The 17,756-nt window shown below is 38.6% G+C and overlaps 1 protein-coding gene across 3 annotated transcripts in view; it reads right to left on the reverse strand.

Annotated features, from left to right (window-relative positions):
- ankfn1a (ankyrin repeat and fibronectin type III domain containing 1a) overlaps positions 1-12,845 on the reverse strand; it is a 118,106-nt gene extending 105,261 nt beyond the window's left edge. For 2 of the 3 annotated variants that reach the window (XM_023822649.2, XM_023822647.2), the window contains exons 1-4: positions 12,444-12,845; positions 11,857-11,966; positions 11,470-11,599; positions 9,814-9,966 (exon numbers count right to left, since the gene is read on the reverse strand). In XM_023822649.2, the coding sequence (XP_023678417.2) occupies positions 9,814-9,966; positions 11,470-11,582 (266 nt within the window). In that variant the 5' untranslated portion in view covers positions 11,583-11,599; positions 11,857-11,966; positions 12,444-12,845. The remainder of the gene's footprint in view (positions 1-9,813; positions 9,967-11,469; positions 11,600-11,856; positions 11,967-12,443) is intronic. The other variant, XM_023822648.2, reaches the window with a different exon arrangement.
- Positions 12,846-17,756: the final 4,911 nt, after the last annotated feature.

Raw genomic sequence — 17,756 nt, forward strand, 5'->3', positions numbered from 1 at the left:
CAAGTAAACACATTGCTGTTGCTGCTAATTACTATTTAAGAGTCAACTTGGGTGAACTGTGAAGAGGGTGGATATGTGGTCTGTGTACTTAGAGTTTAATTTGACTTTTTTTGTTACTTTGGTTATTGATTTTTGCAAAGACTTTTTTCATAAACTCTTTCTGTTCATTTAATCCTTGATGTCTATCCCTGTGGCAGTTCTCCACCTCTTAATCCACATTAATAACGGAAAAGCTTGTTGTGGCAAATGACATTAGCTGTGTCTGATTTGCCCTTCATATAACTGGAATATACAGATATATATTTAGGTTTTTAAAAATTAACCAATTGCACAGTTTTCTGTGATTTATTGTAATTAATCATATTTAATACTATAACTTATAAATATTTATATGTTAAATTAAAGGGGAGTACATGGGTCTTTTTCACAAACACGTTACCAGAGCATATTAATTCTCTCAATTTTTTTTAATTAGTTTGAAGATGGACTAAAATTATACAGCTTCATTGTCTAAATGGTTTGGGGCAGTTAATCAGTTATGTTAGAATTTATTTCTGTAATAAACAAAAGAATTTAATAAAATCCAAGGAAAGGGCTACAGGGATGAGAAAAACGACAAAACTAACAAATAACTAAGCAAAAATATACACCTTATCATAGAAATGATTGTGGCTTACATGGATACATTTGAAAGATTTTTTTTAAATAATTGTGTTACTGATCTGCTCGTCTCGCAGGCCGTATCACCAGAAAACTTGACTGAGCCAGACCCAAAAATAGAGTGCACACATTCAGAGGCTGTCATTTTCCTGCTTGGCCAGCAGATGTCGCTGACCACACCATTCCTAGTATTTAAGTCCTTTGTGATTGTTTACAACCCACGCCTGATCCTTGTTAGTCTTAGTCCTAGTGTTTGGTTTATTGTCAACTACCCAGTGCGACTTGCAAATTTTGAAGTACTTCAAAATTAACAACAAAAAACAAAGCATAGCAAACTGCAAACTATGCTATGCTAAAATATCAAGAGGAAGCACGAAAACAAGTCCACAAGTCCCATAAACTAGACTCTGAACTGAAAAAATCTCTGAGGCCTACATACAAAGAACAATTCTCACTTCTCTAAAAGTCTTAGCCAACTACCACTGGTTCAGAGCCAGGTCACACAGACAAAGCTCAATTACAAATGCAAATGAAGGACAGCTGTGAGTACATCCTTATTTATACATTTCAGTTGTAACAGAAGAATCATGAATAGCATATGTTTAAATTATGACAGGAAGGGGCTGTGTGAGGTTCAGGAGGTTAGGATGCTGTTCCTGTGATTGGAAGGTCATTGGTTCAAATCTCAGTTGTCAGAATAAATTCACTGCTGGACCCCTGAACACGGCCTTTAACCCCCTGTTGCTCTAAGGACTGTGAGGCCCTGTTTTCTCAAAAATCGTATGTTGCCTTCTATAAACATGTCTGCTAAATCACTAGAATGTAACACAGAATATTCAGATTCTAGGGAAGGTATTTTGATCAGAATTTTCATTATGTTTTGTTTCATTTTCTGCCCCATTATGTATCTCATTATGTTCAACATGGAAATTCTCATTAAGTCTCGGGATAGACCCATAACAGCCAGAATTAGTAACAATTCCGCAGGTGAAAAAAAGATTTCTAATTGTCGTAGAATAATTTACCCTAAACCTGTAATATAATTATCGCATCTTCCGACACTATTCCAGGTTAGAGCAGGGCTCCGGCCCGCAGCCATTTAGGGGCATTTTGTGACCATTTTGGAGGCAGTTGGACAAAATTTTTGTAACGTATACTGTATATTACATTGTGGTGACATTTCGTCCACATAGTGTGATAAAAACCTGATATTTTGATGTTGTGGGCACAATGTTTTCAGTCCCCACAAGGGGAAATTCAATTTTATAAAAATCTGTGACTGCAATCAAAAAACTAAAAATGTCAATAGTCTTGTATTTTGTTTGGATACTCAGAGGCATCAGAAGCATTTTGAATGTGGGGGGGACACACTGGAAAACAGCGCTGGGTGAACTAATATTTTATGTTAAATGTGGGGGGGGGTCCAAACAAATAATTATGAAATGTGAGGGGGACACGTCCCCCTCAGATTAAATGGCGGCGATGCCCATGTTACTTATGCTTAAGGTTGTTGTTGGGATTAGGGTTTTGCCTGTAGAAATGAATGGACAGTCCCCACAAAGATAGTATTACAAACGTGTGTGTGTGTGTGTGTGCGTGAGCAAGATAAGGTGCTTTCCAACCCCATGAGCTTTTTTCTGGAACCAGGAACTCCTTTGTGTTCCCACCACAAGAACTCACTCCGACTGCACTTACCAACAGGTGATACTGAGGCAGGGCTTATAGATATTAGAATTTGGTGATCAGTGGTCATTGTTGACACACCACAGCACAGTGCACAACAATCAAATGTGTCCTCTGCATTTAACCCATACATGACATCGTGACATAGCAGGGGGCAGCTAATTCAGCGCCCGGGGAGCGGTACCTTGCACAGGGTACCTCAGTGGTGCCTTTTTGGTCGGGGAGTGAAACCAGCAATCTTTCAATTACAAGTGGGCTTCCCTAACCATTAAGACACCACTGCCCATATCTTGCTCATTGACCACAGGCACCAGTGCTAGCTTGGAAGTTAAGTGGAAGTGCAGGGAAAAGAGACGGAATTAGTGGAGCAAAAAATCAAGCGGATAGATTTACTTTTTGTACCTCAATTACATTTAATATGTTAAGGAATACCTTCATGCATGCGTCTGTATATTTCTGCATCAGAAAATTTGATCAATAACTGATATACTTTTCCCTCATATGACCTGGGGCCAGCGGTGAAACTTGTCAGCACTTATTAGTGGAATAATGTTAAAAAATGAAAGATCGATCTGCTGGCCAGATTTAACAATAAATTCTGAACATGTCGCGGGTTGTAGAAATAAAATTCAAACAAAAGGCTGTGTCCAGTTATGATTGTGATCAATCGACCCAGTAACTAAGAAATAACTAACAGAACAACTTGCTCATCATCCATTATTTTGGGGTGGCAGTGTAGTTTCCTATAAAATTACATGTGAAGTTTAACCTATGAGCTTTTTATGTCTCCTATGCTGGTTTGGTATAAAAGTCCCTGTTCATGTTCAGTGGTAAGAAAACAACACATGAAAGTGGCTTCAAAAGTTCCTTGTCAAGACAGCAAAGGAACGCAGAACCAGGAACCAAGTTCCTGAACATCAGTGGGGAAAGTGCCTCGTAAAACCCTCATAAAGCTCAACAACAGCTAAAGGCATAATCTGTACAGGGGCAGATGCACTTAAGGAATAGCGGCTGACCGCATACCTCATGTTTACCTTTGTAAATTTATTATTTGGTGTTTATGTTTTCAAAAGCACCATCTAACTTATTTTTTTCCCTCTCAAGCGCTACTTCACTTTGTGACTTTTTTCCTTTAAAATAAAACATTGTTATTCCTGTAAATTGTATATTTATTCCCAAATATTTATCAGTAATACAGTTAAGAAAAAAATATGAATGTGTTGCACTGAATGTCAATTTATGTGGTGCACCTAAATTTTGTGATGGTGCTGCTAGATTTTTCAGTACAGAGCACCAGTGCTACTAGTGGAAAAAGTTTGTCTGCAGCCTGGTAGGGTCATTGTGACAGCATCCTGTACAGGTCAGACCAGACTTGGCCACATATTCTAGTTTCTTCTGGGGAATTCCTAGAACTGTCCAGTGAAAATAACCTTGGGACCTGTCCACCTCAATGTCTTACATTGTGGTGACATTGTAAGTCCTTTGTGATTTCTACAACTGTCACCAATCCAATCCGCATTTAAGTCTCACATTCACTCTCACCATGACACCATAGCTGAAAACTCAAATGAGCTCTTTTTCAATAGAGATCCATGGCCTTGGATGTAGTTTATTGAATAACCTTTAGGTCAGCTGTTCAAACCCAAGTGTGAGAACTCTTCAGCCAATCAGTTCTCTAATTAGTAATCTAATTAGGAAGATGCAGCAAAAACCTATATACAAACCAGCCCTTTCTGGATAAGATTGACTGTCCCTTATTTAGAGATACTAATTATCATCCCACACTTCTCATTCAGTATTCAATCACTCAAGTGTGCACTGGTTGTCTTGCTCAGATGAGGCAAAAAGCATCATCTACAAATGGCAGGGATGCCACTTATTGTTCGCTCTACCAGATGGCATTCTAGCCTAACCTGGAGACTATTGGTGCAAGGCACGGAACAACCCAGGATGGGGTGCCAACCCGTCACCGGGCACACTCACACACACCTATGGGCAATTTGGTAACTCCAATTAACCTCAGTATATTTTTGTATGGGGGGCTGAAGGAAACCCCATGACAAAATGGGAAGAACATACAAACTCCATACATATGAAGTTGGTCTGAGGCAACACTGCTAACCTCTGCCACCCCCCCACCCCCCACCAGCACCCCGCATAAGGCATTCAAACAGGGCCGGAATAACACACAGTAGCTGCCCCCAGGCACCATATTTCCACAGTACGTCTCACAATATGCACTAGGACACACAGCCAATTGCCTTCTCCAAGCCCACAAAGCATATGCAGACTGCATATTCCCACAGATCCTCGCACAGCTGTGAGAGGGACGAGAGTCTGAGGCTAAGCTGGAATCCACACTGCTCTTCCTGACTCCTGGATTTGATAATGCTCTCCAGGTATCCCCTTTTAGGGTGCATTACTTAGTGTTACTATTGTGTGTATTTCAGCTACTGCATGCCTAAATTTCCTTTGGGATCAATAAAGAATCATCCATCCATCCATCCATCCATCCACCTATCCATCCATCCATCTATCCATCCATCCATCCATCCATCCAACCATCGACTTCTTTTTCTCAGTCCAGGGATATTTTAACCGTCTTCCAGATGCACATTTACTCCTGCAGCCTATTCACTATGGAGGCCTCTGACCACCAGAGTAACTTCAGCTGCACTGACAGACTGTGATGATGGCGAATTTCCAGCATTGCCACGTGGGGGGGGGGGTGAAATATCCTCAGGGCTAAGGAGTTTCTCAAACTGCTATACACCTAGTGCTGGTCAGCACTTCCTCACAGAAGCTCCAGCCTCCCCATCCTGAGAGATGAAGCAGTTTGAAAAAACATCCTACTCCACCAAGTAGGGCTGGGCGATACGGCAGAATATTTTATCATGATCATTTTTTAATCAGTCAATATTGAAAATTATTATGATATAATTGAAGTCATTATTTTTTTACTTCCGGCAAGTGTTATTGTATTATTGATTTTTTTCAAATCTAATTTAATTTTAGTTCATTTTTATGTGTGGCCTTATTACGATTTTTATTTTGAAGACATATTTCAATTTTGTTTTATATAATTTAGTTTGAGTTTACGTTTTCGTAATTTAATTTTCTGGGATTGATTTAAAGTTTAGAGCTATTTCATGTGTCTGATCTTCAGAGATTCCCACATGTACTAATATCCTCAAAATAGGCAAAATATGGTCTAGGCATTATTAATGGTCATTAAAGATTTAAGAAATCATTACTTAAACAAAACAGTATTAGCAAAATGAAATCTAATTTGAAATAGATGAATCATACGAAAAGAAACGTTGTGTCTTGGCGTGTAACACTAAGAAATGCGAATAGAACGTTTTGGTGCTAGGTTTTTGTCAGACTGTCTCGTTGCTAGTTCCAGGGAAGGTACTTAATAATGAAAAATAAAATGCCTGTTGTGTTTTTAAGCAATGCAGGACACAACTTGTCCCATACTTCTTGAGATTGAAAGTGGAAACCGTAATTGCTGACATTTGTACACAGTGCATATTACCAGTCTGTTGCGTTTTGGACAATAAACTGCACATTTTCTGCCACACCTTCAACGTCTTTTGACCTCGGTTATTCACAATATTTTCTTTTTTAAATGATGATGTGGCTGCTGAGCTGTTTTCACTGACACTTGATGTTTCCTCTGAGTGCTTATCTCTTCTACGATATTAGCAAAGCTCTACAACTTTAAATCTATCCTTGCAAATAAAATACCTGATTGGCGTAACAGTCACCCACTAGCTGTGTTCTCTTTGCACTTCTTGAGACTGTCGATGAGAAAACCTCGGTTACTGCCAGTCTGTGTGGTGCTGACTGCCTTCTGCTGGTGCCCGGGGCCTTCAAACAGGGCAGTCGCATCACAGCGGGTATGGATTAGATTTTGTGGAATTTAAGGATTTTTATCACACTCTATTTTATTTTAAATTTAAAAAACAAAAGTGGCTGTCAATCCCTACAACTGGTGCACATGCAGAAAAATACACAAATGAGAAAATCAAAGCAAAACAGCAAGGCTAACAATCGTAGGTCTAGTTAAGCCAGGGGTCGGCAACCTGCGGTTCGCGAGCCACGTGTGGCTCTTCTCAGAACGACAGACGCATTCACATTTTCACGTCAACATATTATGATAATACTTTCGTAAATATAAATAATTTATTTCTGGGTTAATATTAATTTTTCATTTAGATATTTCTTAGCTATATGTGAATGAAGCGGTCCGTCGCGCACTAAACTGCATAATTTACATCTTCCTCAAAGTCATTCTCTACGACTAGAGTACGTCTCCGGTCAAATGGTATGCTTTCCGGAGTTTTCTTCAGTGTCCGAGATTCGATGTAGGCTTCAAAGTTTATTGGGATTCTGAATTCTTTCCAATACCTTTTGTAGTAAATCGTCACCATGCCTTCCCAGGTCTTTGTAAAAATATTTTATTTTCTCCGATTTACATATTATAGCCAGCTGAGTTTGGTGTGGTGAGTACATTTTGCACTACTTGGAAATATTGTGATATTAGTCACATTTGCGCTGTTACATGTCTGAGTGATTTAAAACTGAGAGCCCCTCTCCCTCCCCCGAAATAGTATATCTTTATTTTTTTAAAGTACTTCAAGTTTTGTTTTTGTGTTAAATGCATATATACTGATATTGCATTAAAAAAATCATATCTCAAACCCTCTTCTCTATCTATTGCAGCTCTTTGTAAATCTTGTGCCAGACATTTAAGATAAAATGGCTCTTTGCTTTAAAAAGGTTGCCGACCTCTGAGTTAAGCAATGGAGAGTCAAAAGCCAGAGAGTCAAATGTACAAACGGGAAACCAAAAGTAATGGGGAAAAGCAACAATCTTGATCTATTAAACAAACAAAAGTGAAATTTTGTAAATACAGTATGTGCAGTAAATACAGAATGTACATAATCACAACTTAAATGTGATTAAGTGATCAAAGTAACACCGTAACCTAAACACAACATCTAATTCTAGTATCAACCCTGACCTTAACCTCGAACCCTAATATCAAACCTAACCCTATTCCTAACCCTCATAATGTAGCCTGTGCATTAAAAGCAAACACAGTGGATTACTATGCTTTTCAATGGACTAAGCCTAACCTAACCTAACCCTAGGTCTAACCCAAATAGAAATCCTAACCCTAACAATGATCCTAATACTGACCCTAGGTCTACCCCTAAACCATAATCCTAAACATAATCCTAAACCTAACCTAACCTAGCTAAAAACACTATTCTGGTCCCTCAAACATCTTGAGAAAGAAGAAGGAAAATAGGAATAATGTACCCTGTGTATTATAAGCACAACACAGTGGAGTACTATGCTTTTCTGTGCACTAAGCCCAAACTGCCCCTAACCCTAGGTCTAACCCAAATAGCAACTCTAATGCTGACCCTAGGCCTAACCCTAATAGCAATCCTAACCCTAACTCTAAACCTAATTTCAAACGTAACCCTAGATTTAACGCAGTATCCAATCCTGACATGGGTAATAGCATCTTCTGAGGGGCGGCCGACTTAGCAAACTAATAAAACCCCCGGTTGACAAATATCGTGTGTTATATTAAGTGTTGTATAAGTCAGTAATGACTGAGAAAGGACAAGCACTAAAAACAAATTAAATCAACTGGATCTGCCATCTGAATCTGGATATTTTAATGCCAACCCAAATATCCTTGATCCCAATTAGTCTACTGTGCAATGTATATGTGAACCTGACTTTGATTATTTTACCCTATACACCATCAAGACCTTAGGCCACAAAGCCTAGTACTTTTAAGTTAGAGAGCACCTTCCTTGTAGCAGATTAGGTAAACGGTCTTGCTCATGAGCCCAATGGTGATATAATTACTCTTCCAGGCACCGAATTTGAACCCACCATCTTCCAGACACAGGCTGAGTCCCCTAATTGGTCAACACACCATTAAAGTGGTCATCAACAACTCTGCAAAGACACTGCACATGATGCGCAGCACCTGACCTCAGTAGCTGAACTCAGGGCTGGCGTGTTCTTCGGCAACAACTAGCAAACGTCACCTTCGACCCCCAACCAAGAAAAGCAGTATTGCACATGACGACACACTGTAGCACTCACACTAAGCAAGGGTCGCCTTCTGCCATGTTGGTGCAATTTCCTGTCTGGTGCGTATGATCAGTCTGTGCCCTTTTGCTACATTTGTCATGGTAGGGTGTACTGTTGTCAGCTTCAACAACAGCAGTATTCACCACAAAGATAAAGGATCATTTATGATTTCGAAAACTTTTATGTAGCAAACGTTGCCAACAGTAGTTACGCGACATCCTAAGATTGGAACTCACTGAAAAGACCCATAACGATGCGAAAGTTTGTGAGGACCACTTTGTCATATATATACATAGTAAGATTATTACTAAATTACTAGCATTTCTATGTATTTGTTTCCGTAGAAACCACACCTCATGATTCCCATTCTATTTATGGTTGCAGCGACTATGTAACCTAATGTGAATACAAGTAATTTTATGGCTTTTGTGCCTCATAATTTATGAGAGGCAAGCTGATGACATAAAATTATTGTTTTAAAACAAACTTCTGGGCACCAACAGTGAACATGGGACACAGCAAGGGCAAGAGTTTGCCAACATCACAGGCATCAAAAGAACAATGCAAAAAGAAACAACTCAGACAGTCCCTTCAGCTAAATGAAAACCGCACATTCAGGGATAATACAAATTGATCAGCAATTTACCTTTACAACACATTCACTTAGATTTGTTGCAGTAACAATGACAACAGGCACAGCACTGTAGTGTTAATGTTGCAGCACAGTGCAACATTATTGCTTAAAGTTACATAATGAAAACAATATATATAATTTATATAATAAATGGTGAAAATTAAGCATGCAATTTATACTTGTACTTTCCTGTGAAATATTTCATCCACGCTTTTCCTCTGGAGTACATGTACCCAGCCAGATATAAAGAAATTGAATGTCCTGACCTTTATTCGCTTTCATTTGCTTCAGTGTTACCCATGATGTTTGAAAAACCAGATAACTAACAATACCCTCATAATGCACAGTGAGCAGCTCACAACCATTTTGCTTTCAGTGTGTATGGGTCACATCCAAAAATCACAATGCTTTTATTTAGTTTAATTTATTTTGGTTTTATATAACATTATTTCGTCACCATATGCAGTGTACTGAAAACGACTGCTGTGACAATAAAGCCGTACTTGACTTGCTTGCATTCATTTGCTCGGAATACTCCATCACCAAGACTGACAATGCACCAAGATGGCGGCACAAGGTGATTATGCAATACTACTGCAACCCTCCCAGTGTGCTCCTAGTGGCCTGTTGCCCCCAGCAAATGCCAGGGCGCCCCTGACTGAACTCATTAGTGACTCCCTGTCAACCAATCAAAGTTATGCAGCAGATACCTGGGCTTCCTCTCCACATCTGCTGTCCCAGTGTGCATCAAAGGTGGAGAAGTCACACATGTTGCTTCCAAGCTCCTTGGTAACAGAGTAGAAGGCATACACAACCACGTCTCCAGGTCTGTGAATTTGGAGTAGCTCAGCATTTCCAGAACGCTGGAGATCAAAAAGAATTAAATTATTCATTAACATCCATTAGTAATTTGCAATCATTCATAGCAGTTTCTAATTATATTTTGAATTTAGATATGCCTAATGAAAAAGAACAAAAGAACAATAAACATGCTGTTACTTTCCCCATTTTCATGAATGGTTGGTCAAGTCCTTGATAGCCAATAGTAATCCAGGTGCTAGTTGAACGGCTCTGCAGCGTTGGTCAATAACATAAGGTGATGGCAGTTTCTTTAATCCCTATCAACAGGAAGTGCGTCCAGCACTTTCATTTCCTAGCAACAACCTCATCAACATGGTTCCTCAGCAGCAAAGTACAATGGAGTTTTATCAGAATCAGAATCAGCTTCATTTCACCAATTACAAGTATGAACAAGAAAGCTGTTCTGGTGTATTTGCCTGGTCATACATATTATGCAGCAAAATAGAAATAATTATTGTGGATCAATAGAACACTATCAACATAAACTATCAACATACACATTAATTGATTTCACAGCTCTTGGAAAGATGCTGCTTTGTGAGCCTTAGAATTGTAGTTTGGAACTGACAATTTATAAGTTTTGTATTCAAGCCATAAAATACCTTGACTACCAAAATTTTCAACTGAATCATCAATAATCATCATGATCATGTTATCAGTACATCTGTCCTCTGCACTCTGCTTTACTATGTACAGTTGCCAAAGTTGCATACAAGTACTTCTGGTTTGTTACAATTACTTCATTATTTCCACAGCTTAACCTAATAAGCTGGGTACTTAAGATAAAATTATTTCTTATGCCACAATAACACCAGCAATAATAGCACTGTGAAAAACCACAGATACATCCAAATTACACTTGCCACATAAAAATCTGGGACTATTGATTCTGATAAAAATTGAATTCCAGAGTAATACATTTGATATTGTTAATACATAATATCTCAACATTCAATCAAATCAGATATTTATGCTGAATTGTGACACTATTCAAGGAAAATCTAGGACATGGTTTTACTTTCCAGAAGTTTCAGCACAAATCTTAAGAACGTTCAACATTCTGATATTATTGACATAACCACAACTAATCGAGGCAGCGGTCCTTTTACAAAAACAATCGTACTTCCTATTCTAAGACCTTTATACTTTGTTCACTTTTTAAATCCATTTATAGGACATAGACACATGACAAAAAACTATTTCACATGCAATTTGCCACTTCTGTGCATAATAGAACAGCTCAAAATGAGTGTTTTGACTGTATGTACTGTAGTGCTTACCGGCTACTAAGGACCAATATAAAAGGGCCAAGTTGAAAATCGATGACATCATAGCATAGCCATTTCTTAAGAGGAGTACAACGGCATACATTCAGTAACAGGTTAAACACACCTTACAGTTCAAATGCCTCAGGAAATGCATGTATCATATTCCGCTGCATCCATCACACGGGGTAGGATGAACCGTATGCAGAAAAAACATATTTCAGCCATAGGTATTATTACCTGTCTTCTCCCATCCCAGGAATTTCCTCTTTCTCCTCAATAGCCTGAAACACACAGGATGTCCTTTGTTCGTTGGGAACATGAAAGCATTTTTTATCTGTCTCCAGGGACATTTTCTGCCATCACTCTGCTGGAGGAAAAAAGAGCCAATGTTTAAGGAAGCAAATGCTGTCAAGTGAGAGTGAAAACACAAATCTGCCTTGGCATTTTTAACAACCTATTTATTAAGTGAGCAAATGTTAGCAAGACATCAATCAGATCCTAAATTCCATTCGTACAGTATCAAGATTCCATCAATAATAAACTATTTGAAAACAGTACACTAAGTATTTTTCCACAGCTGTACAAAATATTAATAGATAACCAATGTTCATATCCTGCACATACCTCTATCAAGCTACGAATGAAATGATCATTAAAAGAATTCGGCCTCTTTCAGACACTGATAAAACTCCACGTGGCCAATGTTTTGGCCCTGGAGTCGTTGAGGCAACACCCTGTGTAAAGTGTAAAGTGGGAAAACGGGTTACAGCAATCCAGTATTTGTACACAATGATAAACGTTATTCGTGAAAAAGCAGTTTAGTTTCTTTGTCAAGCTTAAATGGCTGTGTGAATCTTGAATCAGATTTTCGATCATAACTAACATATTGTGTTCTTTTTTGGGGTGAAAAAACCTCGTAAACCCCGTCACCCCATTGATTCAACAAAGAGCTCCGGTTCTGCCTTTAGCACTGCCATTTTACCGACCATTTTTAATTACCCCGCTCCCCAAGCAGATCCTATTCACCACTGCAGCATTCAACGAAAAGAAAACACACGCGATAAAGTTTCCTGTCCTCTCTCACTTTCTCACACCCTGTCTTTCTTCGCAGCCCAAATTATCTGCACCTAAAACTTTAAGCTAAAGTCATTCTTCCAACTTTTTAAAACGAGGATGCTTAGAACTCCTCTTTTACTAACATTTTTTTTTACCTCTTTCTTTGTCCTCCATCTCTGCGAGTCTTGAACTTTTATGAAGGCACCAAATCAAAACAGCTGTTGCTTAGGCAGTCCTTTTGTGTACTTTTCTTGAACTTTCTCTGGTTACTTCTTTGTTGAAAACCGATCGCCAGTGCTCTTCATTCGATTTCAAAATTTACTATATCCCTACAAATACCTACATTTAGAAAAAAAAAATAAAAAATCTTGCCATAACCGTGCCCGGTTAGGCATCAGGAAATGACCCAACCTCTCCACTCTTGTCATCAATAATCAGGCTCCGCTGCGAAGACACATTACATACGGTCTGAATGCCAAAAGCGGAAAAAGACATTCAATCGATAAAATACGTTCTCTGTTACAGAACCATACCTCAGCGTTTGGTGGGAAATGATCTATATTTGGACGTCTAGGATACAACTATTAAACAGATAGAATTACAGTGTGGATTCCTCCATCAAATTTTCAAAGGGATGTCTGGGGAAAAAGATAACTATAGACAGGAAATATTTATGTCGTTCTCCGCCTAAATTACAGGACTGTAATTAAAACCCTGCAATTTAGATAAACTGTACTTTCCATGCTAAGACTACCAATTGAACCACATGAATCTTCTTTAAAAATAATTAATATATGTATAAGTAGTTCAATTTTTTAAAACTGCAACTTTTAACTGGAGTAAATACTTCAAATCCATGTTGACTATCCTCATGGTTAGTTTTTTAATATTAACGCTCTGAGTCTGACCGAGGCCTGTTATACACTTTTGAGTCTATCATTCCTTGACATATTTATATATTTCATCAATCTATAAAACATTGATCCCAAAGTGCTACATATGCTTATATTCAGCACAAACTCAGCACAGAACATTAAGAATGTCATTAATCTATTTTTTTGTTTAAAATGGAATTTTAGGTGCACTCATCAATACACATACGCTGACTGTACACCATATATTATGTTAGAAGGAGTGCTACAAAAACTGTGGTTTTACGGCTTCATTATTTTCTGTTTTTCCTTTGATAGAATATCTTCACGTACTGTGTTTATATTCCAATTTCACTGTTATCACTTTTAGCAAATTTACTTAGCAAATAATATGATATGTGACAATGTGGTAGGAAACAATAATCATCGGGTATAGAATTAGTTTATAAAAGATGAGATGCAGATGTTTTGAAATTTAAAGTACAGCAGAAAAAAAATCAGCTATGGGTAGGTTTCTCAAATGTTCTGTTTTTCATATTTACTATATAGATAGTTGATTTGACATATTTCCAGTTACTTATTATGTACATGTTGGTGTTTGCATGTATCATAAATATTGTTGATCACTGAAGACGTGGAGCTTTTATGTGTGAATTCTTCAGTTTTACTAACCACAAGCTCAAAAATGATCGGAAAAACAGGACTCAAGAAACCTCTGCATAAACACCAGTCTCTATTTCGAAGCTGCCATTAGTGTTGAGTTGGACCCAGAAATAAGAATGCAAGAGTGATGACTGGAAGACTGAACACAGTAGTATGTGAATAAAAATACATGATTTTTCACTAGCTCCGAAAGTACAGTTGATCCACTGGGAAAAAAACTTGAATAATTATCTTGATTGACTGAATAATCATGTGACAGTTATAGAGTTCCCGTTCTGTTGGGTTATTGACAGGTACAGTAGTTATGCCGCCCCATTTTCATTCAATCTATTCGAACCGTGCTTCAAATGTGAGTACTGAATTTATAAACGTGCATGTTGTATAGATTTATGGCCACATGAGGGGGCTCTGACCACGCCACGCTAAGTTTTGGAATTAAGCGTAACGTAAATGAGAACATGATGGATCTTCGATACCTCCTGGATTAGCCTACGCGCTAAGTACATATGTTAAAATACAAATTTATATTTTGTATAGCAGAAGCAAACAAGGTGTGCTGTACGTTTATAGAACAGTCACCCCGGGGCAGCATTTTTATTTTAGGTATAGGTGTGACTGCATGTTTACCATATTGTAATTCGTGGAGTGAAATGATTTTCCATGATACACCAATCGGAATAATTCAGGGTCGAATAATGGAATATAATAAACAAAGAATGATTTCTAATTCGTGGAATGGGTTGCTGTGCATTTCCACGGATTAGTATTTATTTCACATTACAAAGGAGGCATTTTGACAAGCAGCAAATGAACGAACCATTTCCACCCGGTACCACTATACATACATAAATAGACACTTGATTTTATTTATTTTCTTGTTTTATGATGATGTTTCAAGATGTTCTATAATATATAGTATTAATATAGCACAATATATAGTGTATAGTAAAATATAGTATTATAGTGTACTGTCCTTTTCCATTGTGGTATGGTTTGGTAACCTCAACCTTGCAGAGAGAAATAAGCTTGGCCGGCTTGTCAGTGTAGCCTGTAAGGTCATTGGGGTAACTCAAACCCAGCTTGGTGACCTGTATGACCGTCATGTGCTCAGGAAGGCATTGGCAGTACTGGATTATAATGACCACCCCCTCTACAGGGAGTTTGTGCTTCTACCTTCAGGTAGAGGATATACTGTACAGTAGACTTCCCATACACAGGACTAAAAGATATAACCTTTCTTTTGTTTGTGTTGCTGTTAATATCTTGAATAGGCACAGATGATGTCACTGATGGACTTGACTATTTCTGTTCTGGCACTTCTGCTTTCCTAGTCTCTCCATGTAGAAATCTTGCACTGTGGCATACTGTGTACTGGTTTGTGTTGTGGTTTTTGTGGATGGTTTGCTTTGTATTATGTATTGGTCACTGTCTCTATGTTGGCATTTGTTTTCAATGGTTGTATTCATTTACGTATTTTGTTGTATTTCTTTTTAAATGCCTGGCTGCATCTTAAATTTCCCCTTTCCCTCCCCGGTGGGATAATAAATTTGACTTGATATATATATAATATATATATATATATATATATATATATATATATATATATATATATATATATATATATATATATGAAACTAGATTTTATTTTATCTATAGTAACATACAGTATATAGACAGAATAATCACAAGACATCCAATAGAGTGTCATCCTGAATGTTTAGTTTAAACGATATAAATCCTTGGAAAATATTTTGCTTCCAAATTGAAATGTGGACAGCAAATGGCTTTGGAATTTTTCAATACTGCACCTGTGCCCTTAGTGTCTGCTGCAGTCATGCCCATGAACACTTGTATTAGAAAGACATCATGTCTGCAGCCAAGCTGTGATGCCCAGAGGGCTGTCAGATGTTCTGAAGCGACGTCGGTATCTCCTATTGGATGACATGCCAAAAGGAAGCCAGTGCAGTTGCTGCTCCGGAAACATCTGGCTGATGCTCCAGTTCTTCAGCAGGTCAGTAGATATTTTGTAAGTCAGCGAAACAGCAAGTGTGGGAAGAAAAGCGCCGAGAGAGGAGCCCAGATTTCACTCTCCGCCAGCAGATGGCCATAAAACAGTAGAGGCAGTGAGGAAATGCCCCTCCAATTCACAGTTTCCATGGGGATTGCACAAGGCAGTGGAGAACTACCTCATTTCCTGGTTCCCAGAGTAAATATATAAACCCCCCATTTTTCACAGCTACAGTGAAGTGGTGGACTACGAGTAAACCTACTTAAGAGCCGGCCCTGCTGAAGCACATAGAGCAGAACCTCAATAGTTGAGTGTCAGAACTGCAGACCAGACCGGAAAAATCAAATTATTAGTTATAAATAAAACCCTCGGAATGTATCTGACATTAAAGCATCACATTATTACTGTACATACGTCACTAACCACAAATTACAGCTAAGTAATGATTCCAAGATCAACACAAGCAAACACTAAAGTTTTTAGAATAACACGAGGTAAAGCCTCAAAAAAGTCAGCTAATAACCAAATACGCACATTCTAATGGCTGTCTGCTAGCTAAACTTTGGCGGCAAAAGGAACATAAACTTTGCTTCTGGTGTCATCAGTACGTTTGTCATCAAGTAATATTTTTAGTCTTTATTTACATACAGAAAACCTAGATACGAAGTCTCATATCTTTATGTGCTGTCGATAAGTAGTTTAAACTAGGATGTAAATGTATTATATATGAACAGGGGTGGCGCTATTTTGAGCCCCAGGAAAGCATATCATATTGGACCCCCAACTGAGACCAATCCAATAACGTTCCAGTATTTTTAGGGCTCCCTCCTAACTTTCCCCCTCTTTACGGCACCTCTGTATGTAACTCACGGTCAGATTGTTTGTACGGTTACATTTCCTGACAAATAATACGCATGAAGAAAAGCTCTACACTAATTCACAGTCCTCTCTCTCTGTTTTCTAAAATGTCTGCCAAAATGAACTTCCAAGAAAGACAGTGTGACCCCCTGAAAGCAAGTGCAGATCTCGCATGAGGAGCTTTGATCAGCGTCTGTGGTGCAGCCCGACTGACACAGTGTTCTTCATGGGGCGGCAGGAAACTGATGCTTTCTTGTGGATTCTAAAGACCTCCAGCACTCATGATCAAGAATCCAGCTGGGACTCAGTTGTCTGCAGCCTTCTAGTCAAGAGAACACAATATGCTGGAAGCCAATCAAGGCAGCACATTTAGAGCTGAAGAGCACATGGGCTTGTGAACCAGAATGCCTATTGTGTTTTAAAACCACTTTCGGTGCAAAGTTCCTTTCAAAATGTGTCCATTTCTTACTGATTTATGTGTAACTAATTTTAATCCTCTGTCTCAACAGAAGTATTCTTCGACTTGTGATGTAAATCCTAATGGCATCATGTAACTAGACAGAAAGCAAGTGATTGTTGAACTTAAGTTAATATAGTTTGTTCCTGAAGTGTAGTTCTGTTTGTGCAGTGCACTCTATTCCTGAAATACAGTTTTCACCTAAACGAGAACTGTTCATTACAAAATGCTGAAATGTTAGCCTCCAGTTTCAAATTGTAAATATACAGTATCATGCAACAGGACAGAACAACCCAGAAAAATCAGCGGTGCAAATCTAACACTGATTGTGCTCAAGTAAGTCACCATAGGTGTTTTGGTATGTTGGTGGCCATTAGGGACACATCCTTTCGGCAGAGTCAGAGCTCGTCTCACCAAGCGTATGTCAGGAAAGCGGAGTGCAGGATGTCTCGTGCGCAGATGAAAAGAGGAGCGCTGCGGCACATCTGTCTGCAATTAAGGCGCATACGCAGCCCCATGGGTGTGCCGGACGCTGACTGCGCAAGGGCGAGAGCTGCCGCAGCTGCAGGCAGAGACTCTGTTACCCTCTCTGAGACACCGTGGCTCCGCA

The sequence above is a fragment of the Paramormyrops kingsleyae genome, chromosome 5, assembly GCF_048594095.1.
Source record: "Paramormyrops kingsleyae isolate MSU_618 chromosome 5, PKINGS_0.4, whole genome shotgun sequence".
NCBI classification, from domain to species: Eukaryota; Metazoa; Chordata; class Actinopteri; order Osteoglossiformes; family Mormyridae; genus Paramormyrops; species Paramormyrops kingsleyae.